The sequence below is a fragment of the Triticum urartu genome, chromosome 7A (genome assembly GCF_056163025.1).
Source record: "Triticum urartu cultivar PI428250 chromosome 7A, HENAU_Tu73, whole genome shotgun sequence".
Classification (NCBI taxonomy): Eukaryota; Viridiplantae; Streptophyta; class Magnoliopsida; order Poales; family Poaceae; genus Triticum; species Triticum urartu.
In genome coordinates, this window is record NC_141879.1 from 32,248,380 (window position 1) to 32,275,811 (window position 27,432).

At 44.3% G+C, this 27,432-nt stretch overlaps 1 protein-coding gene across 1 annotated transcript; it reads right to left on the minus strand.

The window, feature by feature from the left end:
- Nucleotides 1–15,387: 15,387 nt before the first annotated feature.
- Nucleotides 15,388–16,299, minus strand: LOC147957324 (uncharacterized). The gene has a single exon (XM_087531647.1). It carries the CDS (start codon nt 16,297–16,299, stop codon nt 15,388–15,390), a length of 912 nt encoding a protein of 303 aa, XP_087387773.1.
- Nucleotides 16,300–27,432: the final 11,133 nt, after the last annotated feature.

The following is a 27,432-nucleotide window of genomic DNA, read 5'->3' on the forward strand; positions in this document are numbered from 1 at the left end:
AAAGTTTATTATTCATGCTAGAATTGTATTAACCGGAAACATAATACATGTGTGAATACATAGACAAACAGAGTGTCACTAGTATGCCTCTACTTGACTAGCTCGTTAATCAAAGATGGTTATGTTTCCTAACCATTGACAAAGAGTTGTCATTTGATTAACGGGATCACATCATTAGTTGAATGATCTGATTGACATGACCCATTCCATTAGCTTAGCATCCGATCGTTTAGTATGTTGCTATTGCTTTCTTCATGACTTATACATGTTCCTATGACTATGAGATTATGTAACTCCCGTGTGCCGGAGGAACACTTTGTGTGCTACCAAACGTCACAACATAACTGGGTGATTATAAAGGTGCTCTACAGGTGTCTCCAAAGGTACATGTTGGGTTGACGTATTTCGAGATTAGGATTTGTCACTCCGATTGTCGGAGAGGTATCTCTGGGCCCTCTCGGTAATGCACATCACTTAAGCCTTGCAAGCAATGCAACTAATGAGTCAGTTGCGAGATGATGTATTACAGAACGAGTAAAGAGACTTGCCGGTAACGAGATTGAACTAGGTATTGGATACCGACGATCGAATCTCGGGCAAGTAACATACTGATGACAAAGGGAACAACGTATGTTGTTATGCGGTCTGACCGATAAAGATCTTCGTAGAATATGTAGGAGCCAATATGGGCATCCAGGTCCCGCTATTGGTTATTGACCGGAGACATGTCTCGGTCATGTCTACATCGTTCTCGAACCCGTAGGGTCCGCACGCTTAAGGTTTCGATGACAGTTATATTATGAGTTTACACGTTTTGATGTACCGAAGGTTGTTTGGAGTCCCGGATATCATCACGGACATGACGAGGAGTCTCGAAATGGTCGAGACATAAAGATTGATATATTGGACGGCTATATTCGGACACCGGAAGTGTTCCGGGTGATTTCGGAGAAAACCGGAAAGCCGAAGGGTTACCGGACCCCCCCCCCCCCTGGGAGAAGTAATGGGCCATAAGGGCCTTAGTGGAGAGAGAGAGGGGCAGCCAAAGGTGGGCCGCGCGCCTCCTCCCCCCTGGTCCGAATTGGACTAGGAGAGGGGGGGCGGCGCCCCCCTTTCCCTCTCCCTCCCCACTTCTTTCCCCCTCCTAGTAGGAGTCCTACTCCTACTAGGAGGAGGACTCCTCCTTGGCGCGCCATAGGGGCCGGCCGGCCTCCTCCTCTCTTGAACCTTTATATACGGAGGCAGGGGCACCCTAGAGACACACAAGTTGATCCACGTGATCATATTCTTAGCCGTGTGCGGCGCCCCCTGCCACCATAGTCCTCGATAATATTGTAGCGGTGCTTAGGCGAAGCCCTGCGACAGTAGTACATCAAGATCGTCACCACGCCGTCGTGCTGACGGAACTCTTCCCCGACACTTTGCTGGATCGGAGTCCGGGGATCGTCATCGAGTTGAACGTGTGCTAAAACTCGGAGGTGTCATAGTTTCGGTGCTTGATTGGTCGGGCCGTGAAGACGTACGACTACATCAACCGCGTTGTCATAACGCTTCCGCTATCGATCTACAAGGGTACGTAGATCATACTCTCCCCTCTCGTTGCTATGCATCACCATGATCCTGCGTGTGCGTAGGAAAATTTTGAAATTACTACGTTCCCCAACAATTGCTACTAATATACTCCGTCTCCATTCTTCCAGCATCTTGCTTGCCAGAAAAAAGAGATTGAAAAGTTTAGTTAGCCACACTATAGCTATGTATGGGATACAATCAGGGCCCATCGCCTTGCCTTCTTTCATCCTTTTTAAAGCGTCCTTGACCTCCGATTTCTGGATTCACCGCACAGAACGCATGTGGGTGTCATCAAAAGAGTCGTCCAGTTTAATGGTAGAGCTCTCATTCTCCCCATTGAACAACTTGTCGAAGTACTCCCGCCATCTATGCTTAATCTCCCCGTCCTTCACCAAGAGCCGGTATGCTCCGTCCTTGATGCATTTGACTTGATCAACATACCTCTTCTTCGTGTCTCAAATCTTGTCCATCTTATAGATGTCTCTTTCGCCTTCCTTCGTGTCTAACTACTGGTAGAGATCCCCATATGCCCGACCCCTTGCTTCACTCACAACTTGCTTTGCGGGCTTCTTTGCCATCTTGTACTCCCTTTGGGATGAGTGCATGTATTTCATTCTTATCATTTTTGGGCGCTCAACCAAGATGTATGTGACATGGAAGAGTAACCCATGACTTTCATTCCTTGTGCATTTGCAGTCCAAAGCAAATTCTAAATATGCACAAATTTAGGGGGAGCTCTTACTTGTCACATACTTCTGAAAGAGACGATGTATTTCATGATTATTATAATTTGTCGAAGCTTTGATCTATATGTTGTCATCAATTACCAAAAAGGGGGAGATTGAAAGTGCAACTATCCCTAGGTGGTTTTGGTAATTCATAACAACATATAGCTCATTGAGCTAATGCTATTCCAAGATGATCATTTCAGGAAAGCTCAATGATTGGCATGGCATGGATGTGAAAGTGGAACCCTCAAAATGCTAAGGACAAAGAATTGGCTCAAGCTCAAAAGTTCAAGACTCTTCATTTTATATTTTAGTGATCCAAGATCACATTGAGTCTTTAGGAAAAGCCAATACTATCAAGGAGGGATGAGGTGTTGCTTAATGAGCCTCTTGATTTATGTGCTTGGTGATATGCTCCAAAATCCTCAACCACTTTTCCATAGCCACAAATAACCTAAACTCTAAGCCAAACTCGGTCATACCGATTCTGTCAATCCGGCGCCATCAAGTTTCTCTTGTCATTTCCCACTGCCAAACCCTAGCAATTCGGTCCTACCGATAAGGATCTCGGTCTCACCAAGATGGGATTGCAAACTCTCTGTTTCCCTTTCATAACTTTTCGGTCTCACCGAAAGAGCGAATCGGTCCCACCGAGATTGCAATGTAAACTCTCTGTTTCCTTTTTGTAACATTTTGGTCTCACCGAAAGAGCAAATCAGTCCCAACGAGTTTACCTGACCAACTCTCTGGTTAGCTTATTGCCAAACTCGGTCTCACCGAATTTGTGCAATTGGTCTCACCGAGATTACGTTATGCCTAAACCCTAACCGAATCGGTCCTACCGAGTTGCATGTCAGTCCCACCGAAATCTCTAACGGTCACTAGGTTTACTTTTTCGGTCCGACCGAGTTTGTTGATTCGGTCCCACCGAGATTGGAAAACTGTGTGTAACGGTTGGATTTTGTGTGGAGGCTATATATACCCCTCCACCTCCTCTTCATTCGTGGAGAGAGCCATCAGAACACACACATCATTCCAACTCATATGTTCTGAGAGAGAACCACCTACTCATGTGTTGAGACCAAGATATTCCATTCCTACCATATGAATCTTGATCTCTAGCCTTCTCCAAGTTGCTTTCCACTCAAATCTTCTTTCTACCAGATCCAAATCCTATGAGAGAGAGTTGAGTGTTGGGGAGACTATCATTTGAAGCACAAGAGCAAGGAGTTCATCATCAACACACCATTTGTTACTTCTTGGAGAGTGGTGTCTCCTAGATTGGCTAGGTGTCACTTGGGAGCCTCCGACAAGATTGTGGAGTTGAACCAAGGAGTTTGTAAGGGCAAGGAGATCGCCTACTTCGTGAAGATCTACCGCTAGTGAGGCAAGTCCTTTGTGGGAGATGGCCATGGTGGGATAGACAAGGTTGCTTCTTCGTGGACCCTTCGTGGGTGGAGCCCTCCGTGGACTCGCGCAACCGTTACCCTTCGTGGGTTGAAGTCTCCATCAACGTGGATGTAGGATAGCACCACCTATCCGAACCACGGGAAAAACATCCGTGTCTCCAATAGCGTTTGAATTCTCCAAACCCTTCCCTTTACATTCTTGCAAGTCGCATGCTTTACTTTCCGCTGCTAATATACTCTTTGCATGCTTGCTTGAATTGTGTGATGATTGCTTGACTTGTCCTAAGATAGCTAAAATCTGCCAAGAACTAAAATTGGGAAAAGGTTAAGTTTTTATTTGGTCAAGTAGTCTAATCACCCCCCTCTAGACATACTTTCGATCCTACAAGTGGTATCAAAGCTTTGGTCTCCATTTGCCTTGATCTCCATAGCTTTTGGTGATCATATCCTTGGTTTCACAACCTAGGAGAGTATGGCGTCTAGCGAGGGAAATTATCACCGTAGAGGTCCTTACTTTGATGGCACTAATTTTGCTAGTTGGAAGCATAAAATGAAAATGCATATTCTTAGACATAACCCCGCCGTTTGGGCTATTGTGTGTGTTGGTTTGCAAGGTGACTTCTTTGATGGGAGAGAACCAAACCGTGAAGCTACCGCGGATGAGTTGAAGATGTTACAATACAATGCTCAAGCTTGTGATATTCTCTTCAATGGATTGTGCCCCGAAGAATTCAACAAAATCAGCCGTCTTGAGAATGCAAAGGAAATTTGGGACACTTTGATTGATATGCACGAAGGTACCGACTCCGTCAAGGAATCCAAGTTGGATGTGCTCCAAAGTCAACTTGACAAGTTCAAATGAAGGATGGTGAAGGTGTCGCTGAAATGTACTCTAGGCTTGCTCTCATCACAAATGAGATTGTCGGCTTAGGAAGTGAAGAGATGACCGATAGATTCATCATCAAGAAGATCCTAAGAGCCTTGGATGGGAAATATGATACCGTGTGCACATTGATCCAAATGATGCCCAATTACAAAGATCTCAAACCAACGGAAGTGATTGGAAGGATTGTTGCTCATGAGATGTCACTCAAGGATAAAGAGGAACTTCACAACAAATCAAGTGGTGCCTACAAAGCGTCATGTGAAGTCCCCACATCATCAAGTGAGAAACAAAATTTCAATGAAGAATTGAGCTTAATGGTGAAAAACTTCAACAAGTTCTACAAGAAAAGAAGCAAAGATAGAAGCTTCAAGTCAAGGTCCTACAATGACAAAAGATCTTCTAGTCGAGAGCGAAACTGCTACAATTGTGGAAGACCCGGACACTATTCCAATGAGTGTACGGCTCCCTACAAGAGAAGAGAAGATTCTCCAAAAAGAAGAAGCAAAGAATCACCACCAAGAGAGAGAAGGAGTAGGGATGATCATTATGAACGGAGATACTCACGGAGAAGCAAGGATTCGGAAAGGAAGGAAAAATCATCAAGGAGCTACACAAAACGAAGACATCAAGCTCATGTTGGTGAATGGGTATCCGGCTCCGACTCCGACAGCCACTCCGAGAGAAGTTATCACTCCGACTCCGAAGATACTCAAGATGAAGGTGTTGCTGGTCTAGCACTTGTGTCAACCAACTCCTACGACATATTTGACTCACCAAATGAAGGAATTGGAAGATGCTTCATGGCCAAAGATCCTAAGGTAACACACCCCGAGTATGTTGATTTTAATAGTGATGAAGATGACTTGTTAGGTGATGATGATTTGCTTGTTGACAACTCTAGTGATGAGTATTATGGTGAAATATCAATAAATCATGCTAAAACGAATGACAATGATAAGGAGAAGATTGAGGCTCTAACTAAAGAACTAAACACTCTTAAGTTAGCTCATGAAACCATCTTCGAAGATCATCGAGAACTTTTAAGAGCTCATGAGAAATTACGCTTTGAAAAGCTTAATCTTGAGCAAGAGCATGAGTTCTTAAAAGCAATCAATAATGATCTCCGCAAGAAAAGTTCTTCTCACATTGCCCAGCGTTTACTTTTATCCACTTACATGCCTCAAGTCAAGACTAGTAACAAGAACAAGAAAGATTCTTCCTCTAGTAGTAACAATGATCATGCTAAATCCAATATTGTTGCTTCTAGTAGTTCTCTTGATTCCACTAATGATTCTCTTAGCCAAGTTACACTTGAGCAAGAAAATAGCTTATTGAAGGGAATTATAGAGAAAGGAGTGTACAAAAGCCTTGCCGGGAGTAAGCAATTCGAGGAAATTGTGCGCAAGCAAGGAATGCACCGGAAGAATCAAGGTGTTGGTTTTGAACGAAAGTTCAATGCCAATGGAGTTGAGTGGGAAGAAGATCAATACCCCAAGACAAAGTTTGTTCCTCAACAAGAGAAGTATGATACGTCCTTCAAGGGGACACAAGCTCAAGATGATCTTCCACCACAAGACTACAAGCAAAAAGGCAAGGACAAGCTTCAAGAGGAAATTGATGCATTTGAAGAAGCTCCTAAGACCTTAGTCAAGTGGATTCCCAAGACTATTTCAAGTTCCACTTAATCAAGTACGACTACAACTCCAAGGATTCCCATCAAGATGGTGTGGATCCAAAAGAAGAAGAACTAGAGAGTTCTCGAGGGTGACTCCGCCAACATACCTCACTCTTATCACTTTGGCAAGGACAAGTGCAATCAACTTCCACATCTTGCACTAGTTCAAGGAGTCACAAACCCTCTTGTTGGTAAGACAAGGGACAAGGTAACCTAAAGTTTTCATGGACATCATCTCGTGTGTGCATCACTCTATGTCTATGGATATCCTTGTTTGTTCCTTGTGGGACTAACCCACGTAGGTATTGAAAGTGCAATTCACTCAAATGGATAGCTCCAAGTGATCTACATCAACATTGAGCATCCACATCTTCAACATCTACATGAAGTCATCATCGACAAAACCCAAGGTTAGTTCATCCCTCTTAGGGGGGATATCACATCTAGGGGGAGCTTTGCTCTAAGACTTGATCTAAAGCAACTCAAAAGGTGTGAACGCAACAATGCTTTATGTAAAAGTGGTAACCCCACTTGAGCTTAAACGATGAGTATGACCTACGATCAAGTGTTCTCACTTGACTCCTAAGTCAATATACTCATATATAGATGACCTAGTCATCGCAAATTGCTTGATAGATGCTAGAATTGGTTGTGCATGCTTTGCCACATATTTCATTTGTCATCTTATTGTGTGAGCATGTTGGTTGCTTATTTTACTCATTCGAGGACATCCACTTGTTGTTTTGATTGTTTGGTTTTATTTTCTTTTGCCAGGTGGATGGACAAGAATGCCTAAGAACCTCCTCTAGCTATCTATGCTTTTATCGTCTCAAACTCTATTCATGCTGCATCACAAAATTTGATCAAGTCAGATTCGAACCACTCTGTGTGAGGAGCGCTCGGAGTCCCCGATTCGTCATAGACTTAAACTTCCAAAACCTCTTTATGAATCTCGGTCTGACCGATAACCCACTTTCGGTCCTACCGAGTTCATTAAGTTGATCCAGGTTTTCGATCTCGGTGCAACCGATTTGAACATTTCGGTCACACCGAGTTGCAATAACTGCATACAGTTTTGCATCTCGGTGCCACCGAGTTGTTCCACTCGGTCACACCGACAGGGTCGGGCTATATATAGTCACGGGCAAAATTTGGAAATTTCTCCGAACCCCTTCGCCCGCGCGATAGCCTGCTCTGCCTCCGTGGTCTCTGGATCGTCTCCTCGCCGCCAGCCGCCTCCAGTTGCTGGTCTCCGTCGCCGTCAACGGGAATTCTGCCCCGCCGTTGCCGCCGTAGCGAGTCTCCACCGAACTAGGGTATGGACTCGATCTTTGTGCTATTCTCCAATCCGATTCCTAGCACATTGTGACCATCATGATTCTTGCCACGTTTGATAAACTCCTATCCAGTCAATGAACTCGTAGATTAGGTTTAATTCAAAAAAATTAGGGTTAGGTTTCCGCCGAAACCATCTCGGACCCACCGAGTTGAAAAACTCGGTCCCGCCGATTTGGCTTATGCCATTGCACAAGTGAAACTCGGTCTGATCGAGAATCACTTATCGGTGTGACCGATTTTGGAACTCTGTGAAACCCTAGCAGTCTCGGTGCCACCGAACTGTGACTCGGTCTGACCGAGTTCACTAGTTCTGGTGCCAAAACTGCTTCGGTGTCACCGAGTTTGAGAATCGGTAGATCCGAGATGCTTTCAGTGGAAAACTAAAACTAAGTTTTTGAATTATTCTTTTGCAAAAATCTCTGCATTTTGTGATGCTCATCTATTCTACCTCATCTATAAACTGTTCACAGGGTCAGCAGTCAGTTTGCATCATGTCAGACCAAAGTGACAGCCAGAATGTGTCAGAACAGCAAGTGGTGATGAGTGAGGGCACTAGTCCCTCAAGTTCCTCAGATGATGGCAGCAGGAGCACCCCCAGCAATCTGCCAAAAGCTGCCACTAGAAAAAGGAAGAAGAGAACTTCTGATTCTGAAGATGAAGACTATGTGGCAGAGGAAGAGGCCACATCAAGGAGAGTTGAGCCAGCTCAAGGCACAAAGCCAGGGCTGAAGATCAAAAGGCCAGCAGGCAGGCAGCCTATGTCAAAGGCTAGAGCTTCAACTGAGAAGTCTGCACCCACAGAGCCAGTTGCTGCTGAAGGCAAGAAGAGGAAAGAGAGGGTGAAGAAAACTGTGGCTAGAGTTCTTGGCAAAGCCTCCATCATGGAAGATGAGGAGGAAGAAGAAGAGGTTGCTGCACCAGCACCTAAGGCACCCAAGCTAATGGGTGATGCTATCAAATCAGGGGCTACTGCATCTAAGCTCAAGGCTGCATCAAAGGTCAAGACAGCACCAAAGAGAAATACAAGGAGTATACCTGCTGCTGAAAAGAACAAGGCCCCAGTGCCTGAAGCTGCTGAAGAAGAGGATGAAGAGCAAGTTCTCAGAAAACTCAAGCCCAAGATCCTAGACCACAATGATGCTCATCCTGTGGCTGAGGACATGAAGCTCAGGAGAGACTCAGGGCTGAGGAAATGGAGGGAAGCAGATCCGTATGCTTCAAGAAGAAGGACTATTGTGGATTACAGATTTCACACCAAGGAACAGCAGGACTTCTATGAGACAGTTTTGCATGACAAGAAGCCAATAGTTTGTGACATGAGATGGGTCGACTGGACCTACATGAAGGAAAATGAGGAATACTATCCTGGAGTGTATGACAGCTTTAGTGCGTGTGGAGTTGCAGACTTTGTTGGGCAGAAGCTCACAAAGTGGAACAAGGAGCTAATCATGCAATTCTACTCCACAGCACACTTCTACCCAGATGGGAGGATCACATGGATGTCTGAAGGTACAAGGTACCAATCAACTGTTGAGGAATGGGCAAAGTTGATCAATGCCCCAGAGGAACAAGCAGATGAGTTGGACATTTATGCCAAGAAGAAAATGGATCACAACTCAATGTCCAACATGTACAAGGAGATTCCAAATGAAGCACTTGACACTTTTAAATTTGGCTCAGTGCATTATCTTCTGTCAGGTCTGCCTACGATCAATTGGATACTAAGGCACACCCTACTGCCTAAGTCTTGAGATCACAAGATGATCAGAGGTCACGCGATCAACTTGCTTCATGTCTTTGACGTGCCTCAAAAGTTCAAAGTCATGAGTCTCATAGTGGAAACAATCAAAAGGATTGCAGCAGATCGGAAGAGGTGCTGTGGATATGCCCCTCAGATTCAGGAGCTCATCAACTCAAAGATGGGCACGGGCATATACTTGTTGGATAAGGAACACCTGCCCATCCGCCCAGATTTTGAAGATAACCAAGTGGTTATGACTGAGAATGAGCCATCATCTTTCCAAGCACAAGCCAAGAAGGAGAAGGCTAGGAAGGAGAAAGCTGCCAAGATGCCTACTCAAGAGGAGGCATCAGAATATTTTCTGAAAACCAAACAAGAGCAGCTTGGTTACCTGATTGCGTCCACCCCGCGAATTGAGCAAGGACTAGCCACCTTGACTCAGAACCAGGCAAGCTTAGAGAGGATCATGGAACAGAGGTTCTATGACTTGGACATCAAGGTGACAGAGATACAGACTGCCGTGGAGCAGCTCCAGGATGACATGAATGAGAGGAGAGGCAGGACTACGACTGATGCTTTTGTCAGAGTGCCACGAGGTCCGAGGTCGTCTGCAGTGCCAGTTGCTGACACCAGAGCCACCACGTTTGCACCAGCTACAGCCTCAGTTCCACCAGCTACAGCCTCAGCTCCACCAGCTCCAGCGTCCACTTCAGCCTCGACTCCGACCACGTCTACTGAAGGCTTCGTCCTTGGAGTGCTCCGGACTCCACCACCACCTGAAGATCAAGCCTGAGTGTCGACTTAGCACTATGCATTTTCTAGGAACTTTTTGGTAACTTGTTGCCAAAGGGGGAGAAAATGTATAGATCATAGGCTTCGAGAGAGAGTGTTGCTTTTATTCTCTCTTGCTTTATTTGGTGGTTTTTCGAACTTTGTTTGCTTGTGTGTGACATACTACGCCCTTATCTGTGTGAGACATCGATGATCATGTGTTTGATCATAAGCTACACTTAATGTTTGCTTAAATATTATCATTTTATCCTATCTTATGTGATCATTCACTATTCTTGGTAATGAGTGCATGTATTTCATTCTTATCATTTTTGGGCGCTCCACCAAGATGTATGTGACATGGAAGAGTAACCCATGACTTTCATTCCTTGTGCATTTGCAGTCCAAAGCAAATTCTAAATATGCACAAGTTTAGGGGGAGCTCTTACTTGTCACATACTTCTCAAAGCGACGATGTATTTCATGATTATTATAATTTTTCGAAGCTTTGATCTATATGTTGTCATCAATTACCAAAAAGGGGGAGATTGAAAGTGCAACTATCCCTAGGTGGTTTTGGTAATTCATAACAACATATAGCTCATTGAGCTAATGCTATTCCAAGATGATCATTTCAGGAAAGCTCAATGATTGGCATGGCATGGATGTGAAAGTGGAACCCTCAAAATGCTAAGGACAAAGAATTGGCTCAAGCTCAAAAGTTCAAGACTCTTCATTTTACATTTTAGTGATCCAAGATCACATTGAGTCTTTAGGAAAAGCCAATACTATCAAGGAGGGATGAGGTGTTGCTTAATGAGCCTCTTGCTCTATGTGCTTGGTGATATGCTCCAAAATCCTCAACCACTTTTCCATAGCCACAAATGACCTAAACCCTAAGCCAAACTCGGTCATACCGATTCTGTCAATCCGGCGCCACCGAGTTTCTCTTGTCATTTGCCACTGCCAAACCCTAGCAATTCGGTCCTACCGATAAGGATCTCGGTCTCACCGAGATGGGATTGCAAACTCTCTGTTTCCCTTTCGTAACTTTTCGGTCTCACCGAAAGAGCGAATCGGTCCCACCGAGATTGCAATGTAAACTCTCTGTTTCCTTATTGTAACATTTCGGTCTCACCGAAAGAGCAAATCGGTCCCACCGAGTTTACCTGACCAACTCTCTGGTTAGCTTATTGCCAAACTCGGTCTCACCGAGTTTGTGCAATCGGTCTCACCGAGATTACGTTATGCCCAAACCCTAACCGAATCGGTCCTACCGAGTTGCATGTCAGTCCCACCGAAATCTCTAACGGTCACTAGGTTTACTTTTTCGGTCCGACCGAGTTTGTTGATTCGGTCCCACCGAGATTGGAAAACTGTGTGTAACGGTTGGATTTTGTGTGGAGGCTATATATACCCCTCCACCTCCTCTTCATTCGTGGAGAGAGCCATCAGAACACACACATCATTCCAACTCATATGTTCTGAGAGAGAACCACCTACTCATGTGTTGAGACCAAGATATTCCATTCCTACCATATGAATCTTGATCTCTAGCCTTCTCCAAGTTGCTTTCCACTCAAATCTTCTTTCCACCAGATCCAAATCCTATGAGAGAGAGTTGAGTGGCCGGGAGACTATCATTTGAAGCACAAGAGCAAGGAGTTCATCATCAACACACCATTTGTTACTTCTTGGAGAGTGGTGTCTCCTAGATTGGCTAGGTGTCACTTGGGAGCCTCCGACAAGATTGTGGAGTTGAACCAAGGAGTTTGTAAGGGCAAGGAGATCGCCTACTTCGTGAAGATCTACCGCTAGTGAGGCAAGTTCTTCGTGGGCGATGGCCATGGTGGGATAGACAAGGTTGCTTCTTCGTGGACCCTTCGTGGGTGGAGCCCTCCGTGGACTCGCGCAACCGTTACCCTTCGTGGGTTGAAGTCTCCATCAACGTGGATGTAGGATAGCACCACCTATCCGAACCACGGGAAAAACATCCGTGTCTCCAATAGCGTTTGAATTCTCCAAACACTTCCCTTTACATTCTTGCAAGTCGCATGCTTTACTTTCCGCTGCTAATATACTCTTTGCATGCTTGCTTGAATTGTGTGATGATTGCTTGACTTGTCCTAAGATAGCTAAAATCTGCCAAGAACTAAAATTGGGAAAAGGTTAAGTTTTTATTTGGTCAAGTAGTCTAATCACCCCCCCTCTAGACATACTTTCGATCCTACAAGTGGTATCAGAGCTTTGGTCTCCATTTGCCTTGATCTCCATAGCTTTTGGTGATCATAGCCTTGGTTTCACAACCTAGGAGAGTATGGCGTCTAGCGAGGGAAATTATCACCGTAGAGGTCCTTACTTTGATGGCACTAATTTTGCTAGTTGGAAGCATAAAATGAAAATGCATATTCTTAGACATAACCCCGCCGTTTGGGCTATTGTGTGTGTTGGTTTGCAAGGTGACTTCTTTGATGGGAGAGAACCAAACCGTGAAGCTACCGCGGATGAGTTGAAGATGTTACAATACAATGCTCAAGCTTGTGATATTCTCTTCAATGGATTGTGCCCCGAAGAATTCAACAAAATCAGCCGTCTTGAGAATGCAAAGGAAATTTGGGACACTTTGATTGATATGCACGAAGGTACCGACTCCGTCAAGGAATCCAAGTTGGATGTGCTCCAAAGTCAACTTGACAAGTTCAAATGAAGGATGGTGAAGGTGTCGCTGAAATGTACTCTAGGCTTGCTCTCATCACAAATGAGATTGTCGGCTTAGGAAGTGAAGAGATGACCGATAGATTCATCATCAAGAAGATCCTAAGAGCCTTGGATGGGAAATATGATACCGTGTGCACATTGATCCAAATGATGCCCAATTACAAAGATCTCAAACCAACGGAAGTGATTGGAAGGATTGTTGCTCATGAGATGTCACTCAAGGATAAAGAGGAACTTCACAACAAATCAAGTGGTGCCTACAAAGCGTCATGTGAAGTCCCCACATCATCAAGTGAGAAACAAAATTTCAATGAAGAAACAAAACTCTCTCCAGGTATCACCTTACAATCTAGTCACGCACGCCTGTCTTCTCTTCCCGAGAGGATGAAATCAATCTGGCTAGAGTGTTAACCACTACTAAAAGTCACTAACTATGATTCTCTCTTTTGAAAGAGGGTGTTAACTATAATCATGTTGTAGGCTAGAGTAAAGCTTAAGACATATTTTCATTCTTGATTCCTGATGTCATAGCCAAAACCCCAATGCACCCCTTCAAAACCTGTGTTAGATGTACACACGTGGCCATTGAGGTCTCCTCCTATGAAGAGCTTCTTGCCAATCTATACACTCCTAACCATGTCCTCCAGGCCTTCCCAGAACTCCCTCTTGGTGTTCTCATTTTGGCCTACTTGCGGGGCATACGCGCTGATAACATTGAGAATTAAGTCCCTGACTACCAGCTTGACCAGGATAATCCGGTCCCCATGTCTCCTGACATCTACCACTCCATACTTGAGGCTCTTGTTGAGCAAGATTCCTACTCCATTTCTGTTTGCAGTCGTCCCTGTGTACACAGCTTGAAACTGGTATCCTACACCTCCTTCGCCTTCTGTCCCCTCCATTTGGTTTCTTGGACGCAAAGGATATCAACACCTCTCCACCCCACTGAATCAACTAGCTCCCGAAGCTTACCTCTTAGGGGCCCTATGTTCCATCTACCTAAGCGGATCTTCCTAGGCTCGGCTAGCTTCCTTACCGTTTGCACTTGTCGAGTCAAATGACAAGACCCTTGCTCATTTTCCACTACACCAGGGCGTCGCTGTAGCGCGCCACTAAGGATGCAACGAAACAATCTTGCTCCCTTGCCATCGTATCCAGATCAAGATGCGGCGCACCACCGGGGTGGAGCGATGGCCCAGCCTTTGCCCATTTGTTGACACCATACCCGGGTTCAAATGTGGCGCGTCTCTGAGAGGGTTACGGTCCAAACGAAAAAAATTGGGTTTCATCTCCATAAGAGTGGCTGAGTTTTCACGTTGGCTCGCCAAGGCTATCACAACCCTCCTCCTTTATCCGGGCTTGGGACCGGCTATGTCAAGACAACATAGGCGGAGTAGAGCACATGTGTAAGTACTTTGGCGATGCAACAAGTTTGATGTACTACATAAGAGACTAACATATATAAGATGCCTTTTGGAGTATTTTTCAGTGTGAGCAATCACTTTGAGAATGTCTTATTTGCCGGAGTGCTATTGACAAACGAGAATACGGAAACTTTTACGTGGGCTTTCAAGGAATTTGTCACTATGGTGGGAGGAAAAGAACCTATTAATTACAATACTGACAGTTTAGTCATATTCAGAAATATTCAATGTGTCTGCGGTAATATATTACTAACACATTTTCTGTTTGCTGCAGATCAAGCAAAAGCAATTGGTAATGCGATAACGTTGGTTGGTACTGCCAAAAGTAGAACATTGATGGTGCAAATTACATGTTACGAAGAGAGCACGTTTACTTCTCGCGAATGTGTCTGAGAATCACAAGACCTTTGCTGATGAGTTTCATAAGTTGCTGAACCATTTGGGAAGCATCGAAGATTTTGAAAATGCATGGATGATGGTTACTGGACGGTATGGCCTAAGGATGATGGTTTTTGGACATGTTCTTATGAATGTAGGCATAAATGGTCTAAACCATATTTTTCGGGTGTGTTCTGCGCAAGGATGTGTCGTACATAGCATAGCGATAGTGCAAACCACATGTTAGAGTTTTACATTTCTAGTAACACTTCACTGAATCTTCACTGGATTAGTCACAGGGTACACAAAATTATTTGACGAAGCAGCCAAGAAGAAGACCAATCAGGTATGTATGCAATTTATTTGTACTATTTGGTGTCGTGCATGTGTCGACATTATAATGTTATTTCACCATGCTCATATTTCCAAAGGGTTATACAGCTTCAAGTAGGATATCCTCTGAAAATCATGCGTCTAAAATGTATATATTGCCAGGTATACCCATTTTTGTCCATCAGATTTTGTGAAGCAGTAACAAGTGAAGCAACGGTGGTTCATCAAATCAAATTAGCTAAAGACCGAGAGAACTGGTTGCCATTGAAAAAGGAAAGAACACATTGTGCATGGAATCCATCTCGATCGCCTTCATAAAAAAATAAGCCCAAATGCATGATCAAATCGTCGTTTCTACAATTTCGTACAGGATCGGAACTGAAACTGTGTCCAAAACTAAGAAAAAGAAAATTGCTAGCTGAACCATGCTTCTGCGGCGAAATTTTGGTTTTCGATGTTCTGGACGGAGAGAGAGAACCGGGCGACATGGAGGCCGGGCTTTCTACAGCCATTGGGGCCCGGGGTCGGAGGGTGGTTTCCCGGCGCGACAGTCGTCGACGAAGAGAAAGGACCAGCGGTGCCGGAGGTGGAGGGCCTCGCCTGCCCGTCGCCATCGTCGTTGCTGCCGGTGGCGCCGTGGCGGGCCTCGCGCTCCACCCGCAGCGCTTCGGTGCGGCGCCGTGTGTGGGAGCGCTTATGCGCCAAGTAGAAGAGCGTGCCGACCATTGCGGCCGCGGCCGCCCCTGCAGCGACCCAGAACCAGAGGTATCCGGGGCCGGGAGGCGTCGCCGGGGCGCAAGGGAGCTGGGGCGGGCCTGACGGTGGCGCGCTGGGGCCGGAGGGCGGCGAGAACCTCGGGATCCGGCGAGGCAGGAGGGGGGCGGCGCCGCAGCCGAGCACAGGGCCGAGCCGCGGCGCCCTGCGCGCGAAGACTGGATGCCGGTAAAGCTGAGCATCCGAAGGGAAGAAGAAGCTGTCCGGCACCTGGATATGGTCGACGCTGGCGAACGGAGGAGCACGCGCGACGCCGTCGTCGAGGAACACCAAGAATCCAGGGCGGACGCTTCCGTCGCCGAGACGGAGAGCGCGAGGCGGTCTTGGTCCGAATACGGCGGCCTCGCTGGCCGACTCGTCGTCGTTAACGAGGAACTCGGCGAGATCTGGGAACTGGGCTGGGGCGGCCTCATCATGGCGCCGGTTGAAGAGCTTGTCGTACAGGTACCGAATGGCGAGCTCCAAAAGCTCGTCCTTAACCTCCTCCCATAGAGCCTCTCGAAGCTCCCGCCAGAACCTGGTCCACCAGGAGGACGAGCAGACAAGCGCCATGGCCTGCTGCTGCTGCAGGCGTCTAAGAAACCAAGAAGAGGTGGTAAGGCAAAGTTTAGATGAAGGAGAGGCTGGGATGGGGAGGAAGGAAAGGAGAGCAGCCAGGGGAGGACAGGAGGAGCAGCGAGGGGAGGACGAAGACCTGCCGTTGGGTGGGTGGTGGCGGAGCAGAGGAACGGCGCGGCGGCGCGCGGCGGTTACTCGTACTCGTTGGCTTCGAATGCACGCGGTCCTCCTCCTTCTAGCTCTCCTCTCCTTTCCCTGGATCGGCGAGCCAACCCAAGCATGTCGGTTCCTTATATACGGATCCGAGCCTGACCACGCGCGGGGCTCAGGCGTTCGTCGGCAGCGTCCCTGTAATGCCGTTGCTATGCAAACAAACCGAGAGTTCTTCTTAGTTTCAAAAAAAAAAAACAAGAGTTTTTTTAGCAATCTCAAACTTTGAAAAAAAAAACAGATCCCAACAACCTGTTAGAGGAGAATTTCGGTTTTACTCCTATAACCGGCACCTAGCCGATCCCCAATAGCCATAGCGGAGGATAAACTATCCTTAGCCAACTCCACCTCCTCTATTTTTACTCCATCACTCGGGCTTACAGGAAAAAATCTCCTCCACCCCGCTGCCTCCCCCGTCCCGCATCTACGTCAGCGCCATCCTTTCCACCCCCCCCCTCCCCCGCCGCCGACCATTGCCCACCACCGCGGACGCCCGTAGGCTCCGCCGCCGTCCTTGACCACCTGGATTTGGCCCTCTCTCGCCTCGTCGCCACCGCGCACGGCCGGATATGAGGCTACCGCCGCCACCACCGGATTTGACGCATCTGGCCATCGGCTGATGCCTTTACCATGGATTGGCTGAGTACTCGCCCGCATAGCCCCGGTGATGCCTGCACTCCGCATGAAGGTATTGACTCGGCCTCTAGCCGCTCGGATCTCTTTCGTCGGCGGTTCGCCGGCAAAGACACGCCCGTCCATCCCGGGCTCGGCGCTAGCCCAGCGGCTCGCCGGCTCCCCTTTGTCGGTCATAAAGTGTGGTGCGCCGAGTTTCCACCATGTCGGAACATCCCGGATGTGTGTTCTTCAGCTGCTAAAAAGATTGGTTATGTTCTTCTTTCAATTCGATTGTTCACCAGATTCAGCGCAAATTCGGTAGCTCATTGTTTGCTCAAATTTGTTTGTAGGATGGATGCAGGTTTTGGTATTGGGAAGAAGATTACATCGATCTATTGGTAGCATGAAATTTCTTAGATGCTTGTGCACTCGTTGCTAAAATAGAGGCTACAGACACTAGTAGAAAAAGGGTCAAATGTGAAGCACATTAGTGCCGGTTTGAATTTGAGCCGGCACTAATGTGACCATTAGTGCCGGTTCCAACGGCTAGGCGGGCGGGCATCATTAGTACCGGTTCGTGGGTAACCTTTAGTACCGGTTCATGCCACGAACCGGTACTAATGAGGCTGTGTCAGGCTATGGTCAGTCTGGGGCCTCCACGAAGACCTTTAGTACCGGTTCATGCCATGAACCGGTACTAGAGTTTCTTTGTAAGCTGATTTTTAGTCCCACCTCGCCAAGAGAGAGGCAGTATGAGCGGTTTATAAGCCGTGAGTGCACAGACAATGATGAAGAGTTGCAATGCTCACCTACATGTTGATTAGCTTCAAGCCTTGCGGAATAGCATAGATTGCACTGAGCTATGTGCAGTGCAGTCTACACTATTCCGAATGGCTTGAAGCAAATTAACCAGCATTGGACCTCTTTTTATTTTTAATAACTTATTTGAACTCCGGACTTTTTTTGTGTTCAGTGTGCAGCATTCAAAGCGACGTCATCAATTTCCAACATGTTCTGACATCATTTGTTGTTTTTCGGTCATTTACCTAATTGTTTTAGAGAGCTAAATGACCGTGAAATTGAAAATCACTACAAAATGAATTCTGAAAATGTTGAAACTTGGCATGGTATCATCATATCACCCGCATAGCATGCGCGAAAGAGTAGAGAGGGTCACGGCAAAAACTGGACGCAATTCGTGTACAAACTGGACATACTCTTTCGGAGTATCAGGGTTTCGGACGAGAACTCATCTGTTACACGGGCACTTCAATGTTTTTTAAACTTATTTGAACTCTGGACTTCTTTTGTGTTTAGTATGCAGCATTCAAAGCGACATCATCAATTTCCAACATGTTCTGACATCATTTATTGTTTTTCGGCCATTTACCTAATTGTTTAGAGAGCTAAATGACCGTGAAATTGAAAATCACTACAAAATGAATCCTGAAAATGTTCAAACTTGGCATGGTATCATCATATCACCCGCATAGCATGCGCGAAAGAGTAGAGAGGGTCACGGCAAAAACTGGACGCACTTCGTGTACAAACTGGACAAACTCCTTCAGAGTATCAGGATTTCAGACAAGAACTCATCTGTTACACGGCCACTTTAATGTTTTTTACACTTATTTGAACTCCGGACTTCTTTTGTGTTCAGTATGCAGCATTCAAAGCGACGTCATCAATTTCCAACATGTTCTGACATCATTTGTTGTTTTTCGGTCATTCACTTAATTGTTTTAGAGAGCTAAATGACCGTGAAATTGAAAATTACTACAAAATGAATCCTGAAAATGTTGAAACTTGGCATGGTATCATCATATCACCCGCATAGCATGCGCGAAAGAGTAGAGAGGGTCACGGCAAAAACTGGACGCACTTCGTGTACAAACTGGACAAACTCTTCCGGGGTATCAGGGTTTCGGACGAGAACTCATCTGTTACACGGGCAATTCAATGTTTTTCAAACTTATTTGAACTCCGGACTTCTTTTGTGTTCGGTATGCAGCATTCAAAGCGACGTCATCAATTTCCAACATGTTCTAACATCATTTGTTGTTTTTCGGTCATTTACCTAATTGTTTAGAGAGCTAAATGACCGTGAAATTGAAAATCACTACAAAATGAATCCTGAAAATGTTGAAACTTGGCACGGTATCATCATATCACCCGCATAGCATGCGCGAAAGAGTAGAGAGGGTCACGGCAAAAACTGGACGCACTTCGTGTACAAACTGGACAAACTCTTTCAGAGTATCAGGGTTTCGGACGAGAACTCATCTGTTACATGGCCACTTCAATGTTTTTTAAACTTATTTGAACTCCGGACTTCTTTTCTGTTTAGTATGCAGCATTCAAAGCGACGTCATCAATTTCCAACATGTTCTGACATCGTTTGTTGTTTTTCGGTCATTTACCTAATTGTTTAGAGAGCTAAATGACCGTGAAATTAAAAATCACTACAAAATGAATCCTGAAAATGTTGAAACTTGGCATGGTATCATCATATCACCCGCATAGCATGGGTGAAAGAGTAGAGAGGGTCACGGCAAAAACTGGACGCACTTCGTGTACAAACTGGACATACTATTTCGGAGTATCGGGGTTTCGGACGAGAACTCATCTGTTACACGGCTACTTCAATGTTTTTTAAACTCATTTGAACTCCGGACTTCTTTTGTGTTCAGTATGCAGCATTCAAAGCGACGTCATCAATTTCCAACATGTTCTGACATCATTTGTTGTTTTTCGGTCATTTACCTAATTGTTCAGTATGCAGCATTCAATTTCCAAAAAAAATAAATAGAAGAAAAGAAATAATGCAGAAAATAAAAAAATTATACAAAAAATTTACTCAAAAATAAATAGAAGAAAAGAAATAATGCAGAAAAGAAAAAACTATATAAAAAACTACTCAAAAATAAATAGAAGAAAATAAATAATGCAGAAAAGAAAAAACTATATAAAAAATTTGTTGGCGCGCTGCCCAGTGGGCCTGCCAGACCTAGGGTGTGCAAATGCAGGCCCAGAAGGACCAGCAGGCTCACAGGGCAGCGCGTCCTAATTAATTAGGCCTAGAAGCCTGCTATATAGAGGAGTTCGAAGAGGTTGCCGCGGCTGGGTTTATAAACGAGTGCGGCTGCCCTTCGCCCGGCGAGGTGGGACTAAACTTTGGGGTGGCAGCGCGAGGCCTTTAGTACCAGTTGGTGGCTCCAACCGGTACTAAAGACCACCCTTTAGTACCGGTTGGAACCACCAACCGGTACTAAAGGCCTGCTCTTCCCGCCTCTTGGCCTGGCCAAAGTTGGCCTTTAGTACCGGTTGGTGGCTTCAACCGATACTAAAGGCCTCTCCTACATATACAACACTTACGAAAATTCAGTTAGATCTCCCACTTCTTTCGTCTCCAACCTCTCGCGCGCCGCTCGAACCCGTCCTCGCCGCCCGTCGCCCGTCGTCTGTCGTCGTCGTCGCTGTCCCCTCCAACGCCCGTCGTCGTCGCCGTCTCGCGCCGCCGCCCCGAACGCCACGCGCCGCCGTCCGTCGTCGTCCCGCCGCGGTCCCGTACGTCTCTCGCTCTCGCGTATACCCGCCGCGCCGCCGTCCGTCGTCGTCGCACCCGGCCCGTATGGCGGCGCCCCGCCCGTACGTATGCCGCCGCCCCCGCCCCGTACGCCGGCGCCCCCGCTCGTACGTACGGGGCGGCGGCGTACGGGGCCGCACACATACACACATACACACACATGCATATATACGTACACACTACACACACACACATACACACACATTTTTTTACTTATTTTTTGTTTTTTAGAAAAGTTAATTAGATGATCGAATGTTTGATTAATGTCGAACGTTAGATGAATTAGTTAGATAGAAAATTGTCGAACTAGAGATTTGAACTAGTTGAATAATTAATATAACTAGTTTATTTTTAGTAAGAGAATTATCGAACTAGTTTATTTAGGTATATGAGATTTGAACTAGTTCAATAATTAATATAACTAGTTTATTTTTAGTAATAAAATTGTCAAACTAGTTTATTTAGGTATATGAGATTTGAACTAGTTCAATAATTAATATAACTAGTTTATTTAGGTATATGAGATTTGAACTAGTTCAATAATTAATATAACTAGTTTATTTTTAGTAAGAAAATTTAGGTATCTAAGATTTGATGATCTAATTAAAATATTATTTGTTAATGAGTTTTTCTATTTATTTAATTTTTTATATATTTTGAGTTTATATAAATGTTAGATTAAAGTCGAATGTTAGATGAATTAGATAGGAAAGTTAAATATATAGTAATGTCAATTGTTAGAGATGAATATAGTTAGATATATTAATGTCAAATGTTAGATGAATATATATTTGGCTAGATATTAATTAATGTTAGATAGTAATAGGTGTTTAATGTTTCACCTATATGAACATAGGAAATGTCATCTGACGACGAAAAAGATTTCATTATGTGCGAACATTGTGAAGACCAGCGCGGCCTGTGCGACAGAAATTTCCTTGTTGATGGTAGGCGCTTCAGCATCAAGCTGGATGAGACATTCGAAGTTGATACAGTAAGTCACTTTGTCAATTATTATTTGAATGCAAAACTTATGCTTCATTTGCTTCAACTTATAATTTTAAATTTTCACTATTCTACTAGCGCATCCCCTGCCATGCAAGAATTTTTGTCTTGGATAAGATAGGTTTTAGTGCTATAGATGATATGGAGGTAAAGAGAGTTTACTTGAAGACGGAGCATGGGTATACTTTCAACGTCAAATTATATAATGGAGACACATACACCCATTTTGAATGCAAAACTTGGCAAGCACTATGCAAGGCTTATGCATTTGAGCCTGGTATGGTTGTCACCTTTGATATTTGTCCGGAAGATGATATTGAAGGTAATATAGACATCTGGGTCGATGTGCAAACGCCTCCAGTTCTACCATTATGTGAGTTTTTCTCAACCATGCATGCATATGTTTATGTCTTTGATACAGTTTATTCAAAAATAGTTGACAACTAATTTGTATTGTCAGCTTATTTCGGTTCAAGCAAACATGTCCGGCGCTTAGTAAACAGGACCTACTACTGCCCCGGGGCTCAACTAAACTGCGAGGAGATAAGTCATTATGTTTCATGGCTTGAGGATCTTAATACTGTAAGACAAAATTTTTTCTGAACTTAGAAATGTTAGTACTCAAAACGTGCGACCAATGGTGATCGTATTGAACTACGGTCACATCTATAATCGAAAGATAGTAAGATTTTAACTATTTGTCCTTAATTATTGCATCTTTTGCATACATTATTTTTGAAGCTAAACTTTCATTGCTTAGTATATTAATTACTATACGATGTTCTTTAACAGGGACTTCCGATGATAGTTGTGCCTCAGTGGATCGAGACTAAAGGTGACATGTCAATGGTTAGATTACGGCCAAGATATCCTACATTGCACATGAGTGCATTCGGGATTTCTAAAAGCGAAGAATGCTTAATAGTGAAAGATTGGAGCAAAATTGTTAACGATCGCAGAGAAGTACTAGGGGGCAGCAAGGAGAAGCGCAACCCAAGATTAGGAGACAGATTCATCTGCATGCTCCAGTATGATGAATCAGGAGAGCTATACATGTTCTATGCTATTCTACCTGAGAGGGAGCAGCACTAGTTCATGCTCTTAATTAGTGTCTCATGTCCGTGTCCTAAACTTCGATGTTGGTGATGATTATGTTGAACTCGATGATATCTTTGCTTCTGTTAGAAAGTGAATGTTTCCTCTTTAAGCTAGCCAGTGTAGGTGATGATTAGATAGCTAGCGGTAATGACTATGATGATTAAATAGTGGTAATTAGACGACTACGATGATTTTAGCTAGCTAGAGTTTATTTATTTATTAATATGCGATGATGATGATGATGATGATGATGATGATGATGATGATGATGATGATGATGACTACAACTCATTATAACGTAAAACAATACTAAATTAAATTGATAACGCAAATTTAATTGAAAAATACAAAATAAAACAAAAACCCACAAACATTTAGTACCGATTGGTGTTACCAACCGGTACTAAAGGGCTCCCGCCCCCCGGAGCTGGCTCATGCCACGTGGTTTCCCTTTAGCACCGGTTCGTGCTGAACCGGTACTAAAGGGGGGGAGCCTTTAGTGACCACACTTTAGTGCCGGTTATGGAAGCGGCACTAAAGGGCCTTACGAACCGGTGCTATTGCCCGGTTCTGCACTAGTGAGATGATACTAGATGTGAAGCAATGTCGAATATGCTGGAAACAAAGAAGAAAGAAGTGTGCAAGCTCGAGAAACCAATACAGAGAATCAACAATGAAGACATAGAGACGATATTAATCCAACTACTGGGAGCAGTTATGGAAGTAGGATTTATTTTGAAGTGTCTAATTGTGGTTCTTGTTTTCTTTGGTTTTGCTCTCGTAGCGTAGAATTGGTAAATTATGTACTCCAATGTATGAAAAGGTCATTGAATGAAATAAAGAAGCAAAGAAATGTGTTTCGATGGCCGAAAATGAAATGCAAATGAAAAAAAGAAAGGCTTAGTCCACTATTTTCAGGGGATCGGTTAGGTCCAGTGAAAACTTAGTGGAGTAAAAGTACTTCACTAAGGGTTTACTTCGTCGGATACTCCGCTATTTTGTGGGGATCGGTTAGAGTTGCCCTTACAACATAGATATTGTAAAATTCGTGATGCGCTGAAAAAATGCACCATGCATAGCGCAACAAACCCTACACCGACCATTCCGCATTCTCCTGCCTCCCACCTCAACTGCACCCACCCTCCTGTGAATCTGTAGTGACTACTACTTCATCCCACGGTGGGCGGGTCCAGCCGACTCAGGGCGCAGGCACGGTGAACGCACGCTGCCACGATGGTAGTCAGACCTGCCACTCACCCATGCCCATGACGATGCATGCCCCAGTCATCACTACAGGAAAATCACAAGTTGCCTTGTCTTTTGGCGTAAGCCGAGTGTAATTTATCGGTGGTTTGACTTTGCTGGTTTATGCGGAGCGGCTCGGCTTAAACTCGGCATCCGTATGCATCTATGCATGTTCGACAAAATGTGCTCGACTTACAGTTGGCTGTCTGCAAAGTGACTGCCACGTGGCCCTCGTCACCGCACTTAAGGGCTACTATGACAGTGATTGCGAAAGCCGAGTATGCTCCCTTTGTACTCGGCTTATATATCCACTTCTTTTAAAAACACGAAACCCTTCGCCACCCCAATAAACTGAGTGGACGATATAAGGTGCTCGACTTCTATCGGATACCACTCGTTTTGTAACATTCAACTATATAACCACACCACCGCACCAACTGCACAAAACCACACCGCCCGTCTCCACCTCAAGCCCACCGTGCCGCCGCAACCGAAACTCTCCGCCGCTAATATGCAGGCGCGCCACCGCCATCTCTCACTACAAGAAATATGTCAACTTATGACCTTCTGTCAGTGACCCTCGAAGAATTGGTCATAAATTTATGACCATTTCAGACCAATTGGTCAAAAGCTGTTCGGGGGGCTCCAAACCCTAAACCATAGCGACCATTTTGGTCAGAAAGGTCGTAATTTCCTCACACGAAAAGGTCATAAAGCAAACAGCGCTAGTCCGCTGCCTTATTTGTAGTTGTTAACGACCAATATAGATGGTCATAGCCTTGTAAATTGTGGTGGGTTGCGATGACTAGGCGCCACCTCATCAGTTTTGCCTATGTGTCATGTCCATGTGGCAGTTTTTGCCCTGGGTTGTGAAGCAACCTATATTTCTGTCATTCCCAAAATTCCCAAAAAAATCTCATAAATTCTTTGGGTCATATCTTCGTCAAATAAGTAAAAACCTTCCTTGCCTAGTTCAAAAATAATTCAAAAATATTCATTTTCCTATTCTGTTCAGAGTAACAGTTTGTGAAGGAAGTACCACTTTGGCATGTCCAAATAGTATCCATTTTCTACAGTGCTTTCCTATGCCCAAATAACCATCCTCCACCGAATGCCAGCTCAATCCATTCATTATTTTGAGCCGAGCTTCAACTTCATATTTATGTCCAGTGTGGTGGTTTGCAAAGCAAGTACCACCTAGGCTCCTCATTTTGAGCTGAAAATTTGTGAACACGGTCTTCTTAGTAACTGATCATCCTCAGCCAAAACTCACGCCCATTAGCCATGTACATTTCCCGTACCGCTAATCAAACACTTGGTTGCTAATTCATGTTTGAGCATAGGTCGGTCTCCTCGTGAGAATCTGATGTTGTAATTTTCTTCCTAGCACCTACCTAGGGAGTGCCCAACCCACTAGAAATGCCTAGGCTGCCCAGAACACATGGCAACGCCACGGTCACGCGGTGACCACGCGGCGGGCATGCGAGTTTACGCGCTCTAGAGTTGGGGGCCTCAGCCACCGCCCAAACCTCGACGTATCGCCACCAAACCATGTATTTCTGATTAAATAGGTACTTATGTAACTAGAAATGATTTTTTGAAAAAATAAATAGCAAACTATGAGGCAGCTGCAGTTCAAATTTGACCCGCTTCCAGCTGAATCGGCGGAAATTTGTCTTTTTCACGAGAGGTGGATCAAAAATTTTTACACCCAACCATTTTGTCAATTGTGCATTAAATATGTCCTAGTATTTTATAAAGATGATTTGGTCCAATTTTGCAACAATTATTTTGGAGGTCCTTCACAAAAAAACCTCCTTTCGGGCACTCGAAAAATGGAAAATGGTTTTTTCGTCCAAAGAAAATGAAAACTTGCTTAGGCAACATTGTTTGCCATTCCAATATGCACCCTTGTGCACAATATGAGATCATTTGAACAAACTATGCCATGAATGTGGCCATAAGATTGATCATTTGGCTTGAAAGCCATTGATCTCCACACATGATAGCTCGTTTTCGAGAACACTTTTTTATAATAATTGCCGTATTACAAGTTTGTTATTTTTCCTAGGAACTTGGCCACATATAATCACACAATGCGAAGGTTTCCCATTTTTTTGATTTTTTTTGAATTTTTTATGCCCGTTTCAAAATGCGGTCAAAACGGCGGGAATGACCGTTCCTAGCTAGTGGTTGAATCTTATATTTTTTTGGTGTTTCTCTGATTAAATAGATACTTATGTACCTAGAAATGATTTTTTGAAAAAATAAAGAGCAAACTATGAGGTAGCTGCAGTTCAAATTTGACCCACTTCCAGCTAAATCGGCGGAAATTTGTCTTTTTCACGAGAGGTGGATCAAAACTTTTTACACCCAACCATTTTGTCAATTGTGCATTAAATATGTCCCAGTATTTTATAAAAATGATTTGGTCCAATTTTGCAACAATTATTTTGGAGGTCCTTCACAAAAAAACCTCCTTTCGGACACTCGAAAAATGGAAAATGGTTTTTTCGAATAAAAGAAAATGAAAACTTGCTTAGGCAACATTGTTTGCCATTCCAATATGCACCCTTGTGCACAATATGAGATCATTTGAACAAACTATGCCATGAATGTGGCCATAAGATTGATCATTTGGCTTGAAAGTCATTGATCTCCACACATGATAGCTCGTTTCCGAGAACACTTTTTTATAATAATTGCCATATTACAAGTTTGTTATTTTTCCTAGGAACTTGGCCACATATAATCACACAATGCGAAGGTTTCCCATTTTTTTGATTTTTTTTGAATTTTTTATGCCCGTTTCAAAATGCGGTCAAAACAGCGGGAATGACCGTTCCTAGCTAGTGGTTGAATCTTATATTTTTTTGGTGTTTCTCTGATTAAATAGATACTTATGTACCTAGAAATGATTTTTTGAAAAAATAAAGAGCAAACTATGAGGTAGCTGCAGTTCAAATTTGACCCGCTTCCAGCTAAATCGGCGGAAATTTGTCTTTTTCACGAGAGGTGGATCAAAACTTTTTACACCCAACCATTTTGTCAATTGTGCATTAAATATGTCCCAGTATTTTATAAAAATGATTTGGTCCAATTTTGCAACAATTATTTTGGAGGTCCTTCACAAAAAAACCTCCTTTCGGACACTCGAAAAATGGAAAATGGTTTTTTCGAATAAAAGAAAATGAAAACTTGCTTAGGCAACATTGTTTGCCATTCCAATATGCACCCTTGTGCACAATATGAGATCATTTGAACAAACTATGCCATGAATGTGGCCATAAGATTGATCATTAGGCTTGAAAGTCATTGATCTCCACACATGATAGCTCGTTTCCGAGAACACTTTTTTATAATAATTG

Bases quoted from the DNA above. Each gene is read 5' to 3' on its own strand.
- LOC147957324 (XM_087531647.1), bottom strand. From the start codon at position 16,299: ATGGCGCTTGTCTGCTCGTCCTCCTGGTGGACCAGGTTCTGGCGGGAG.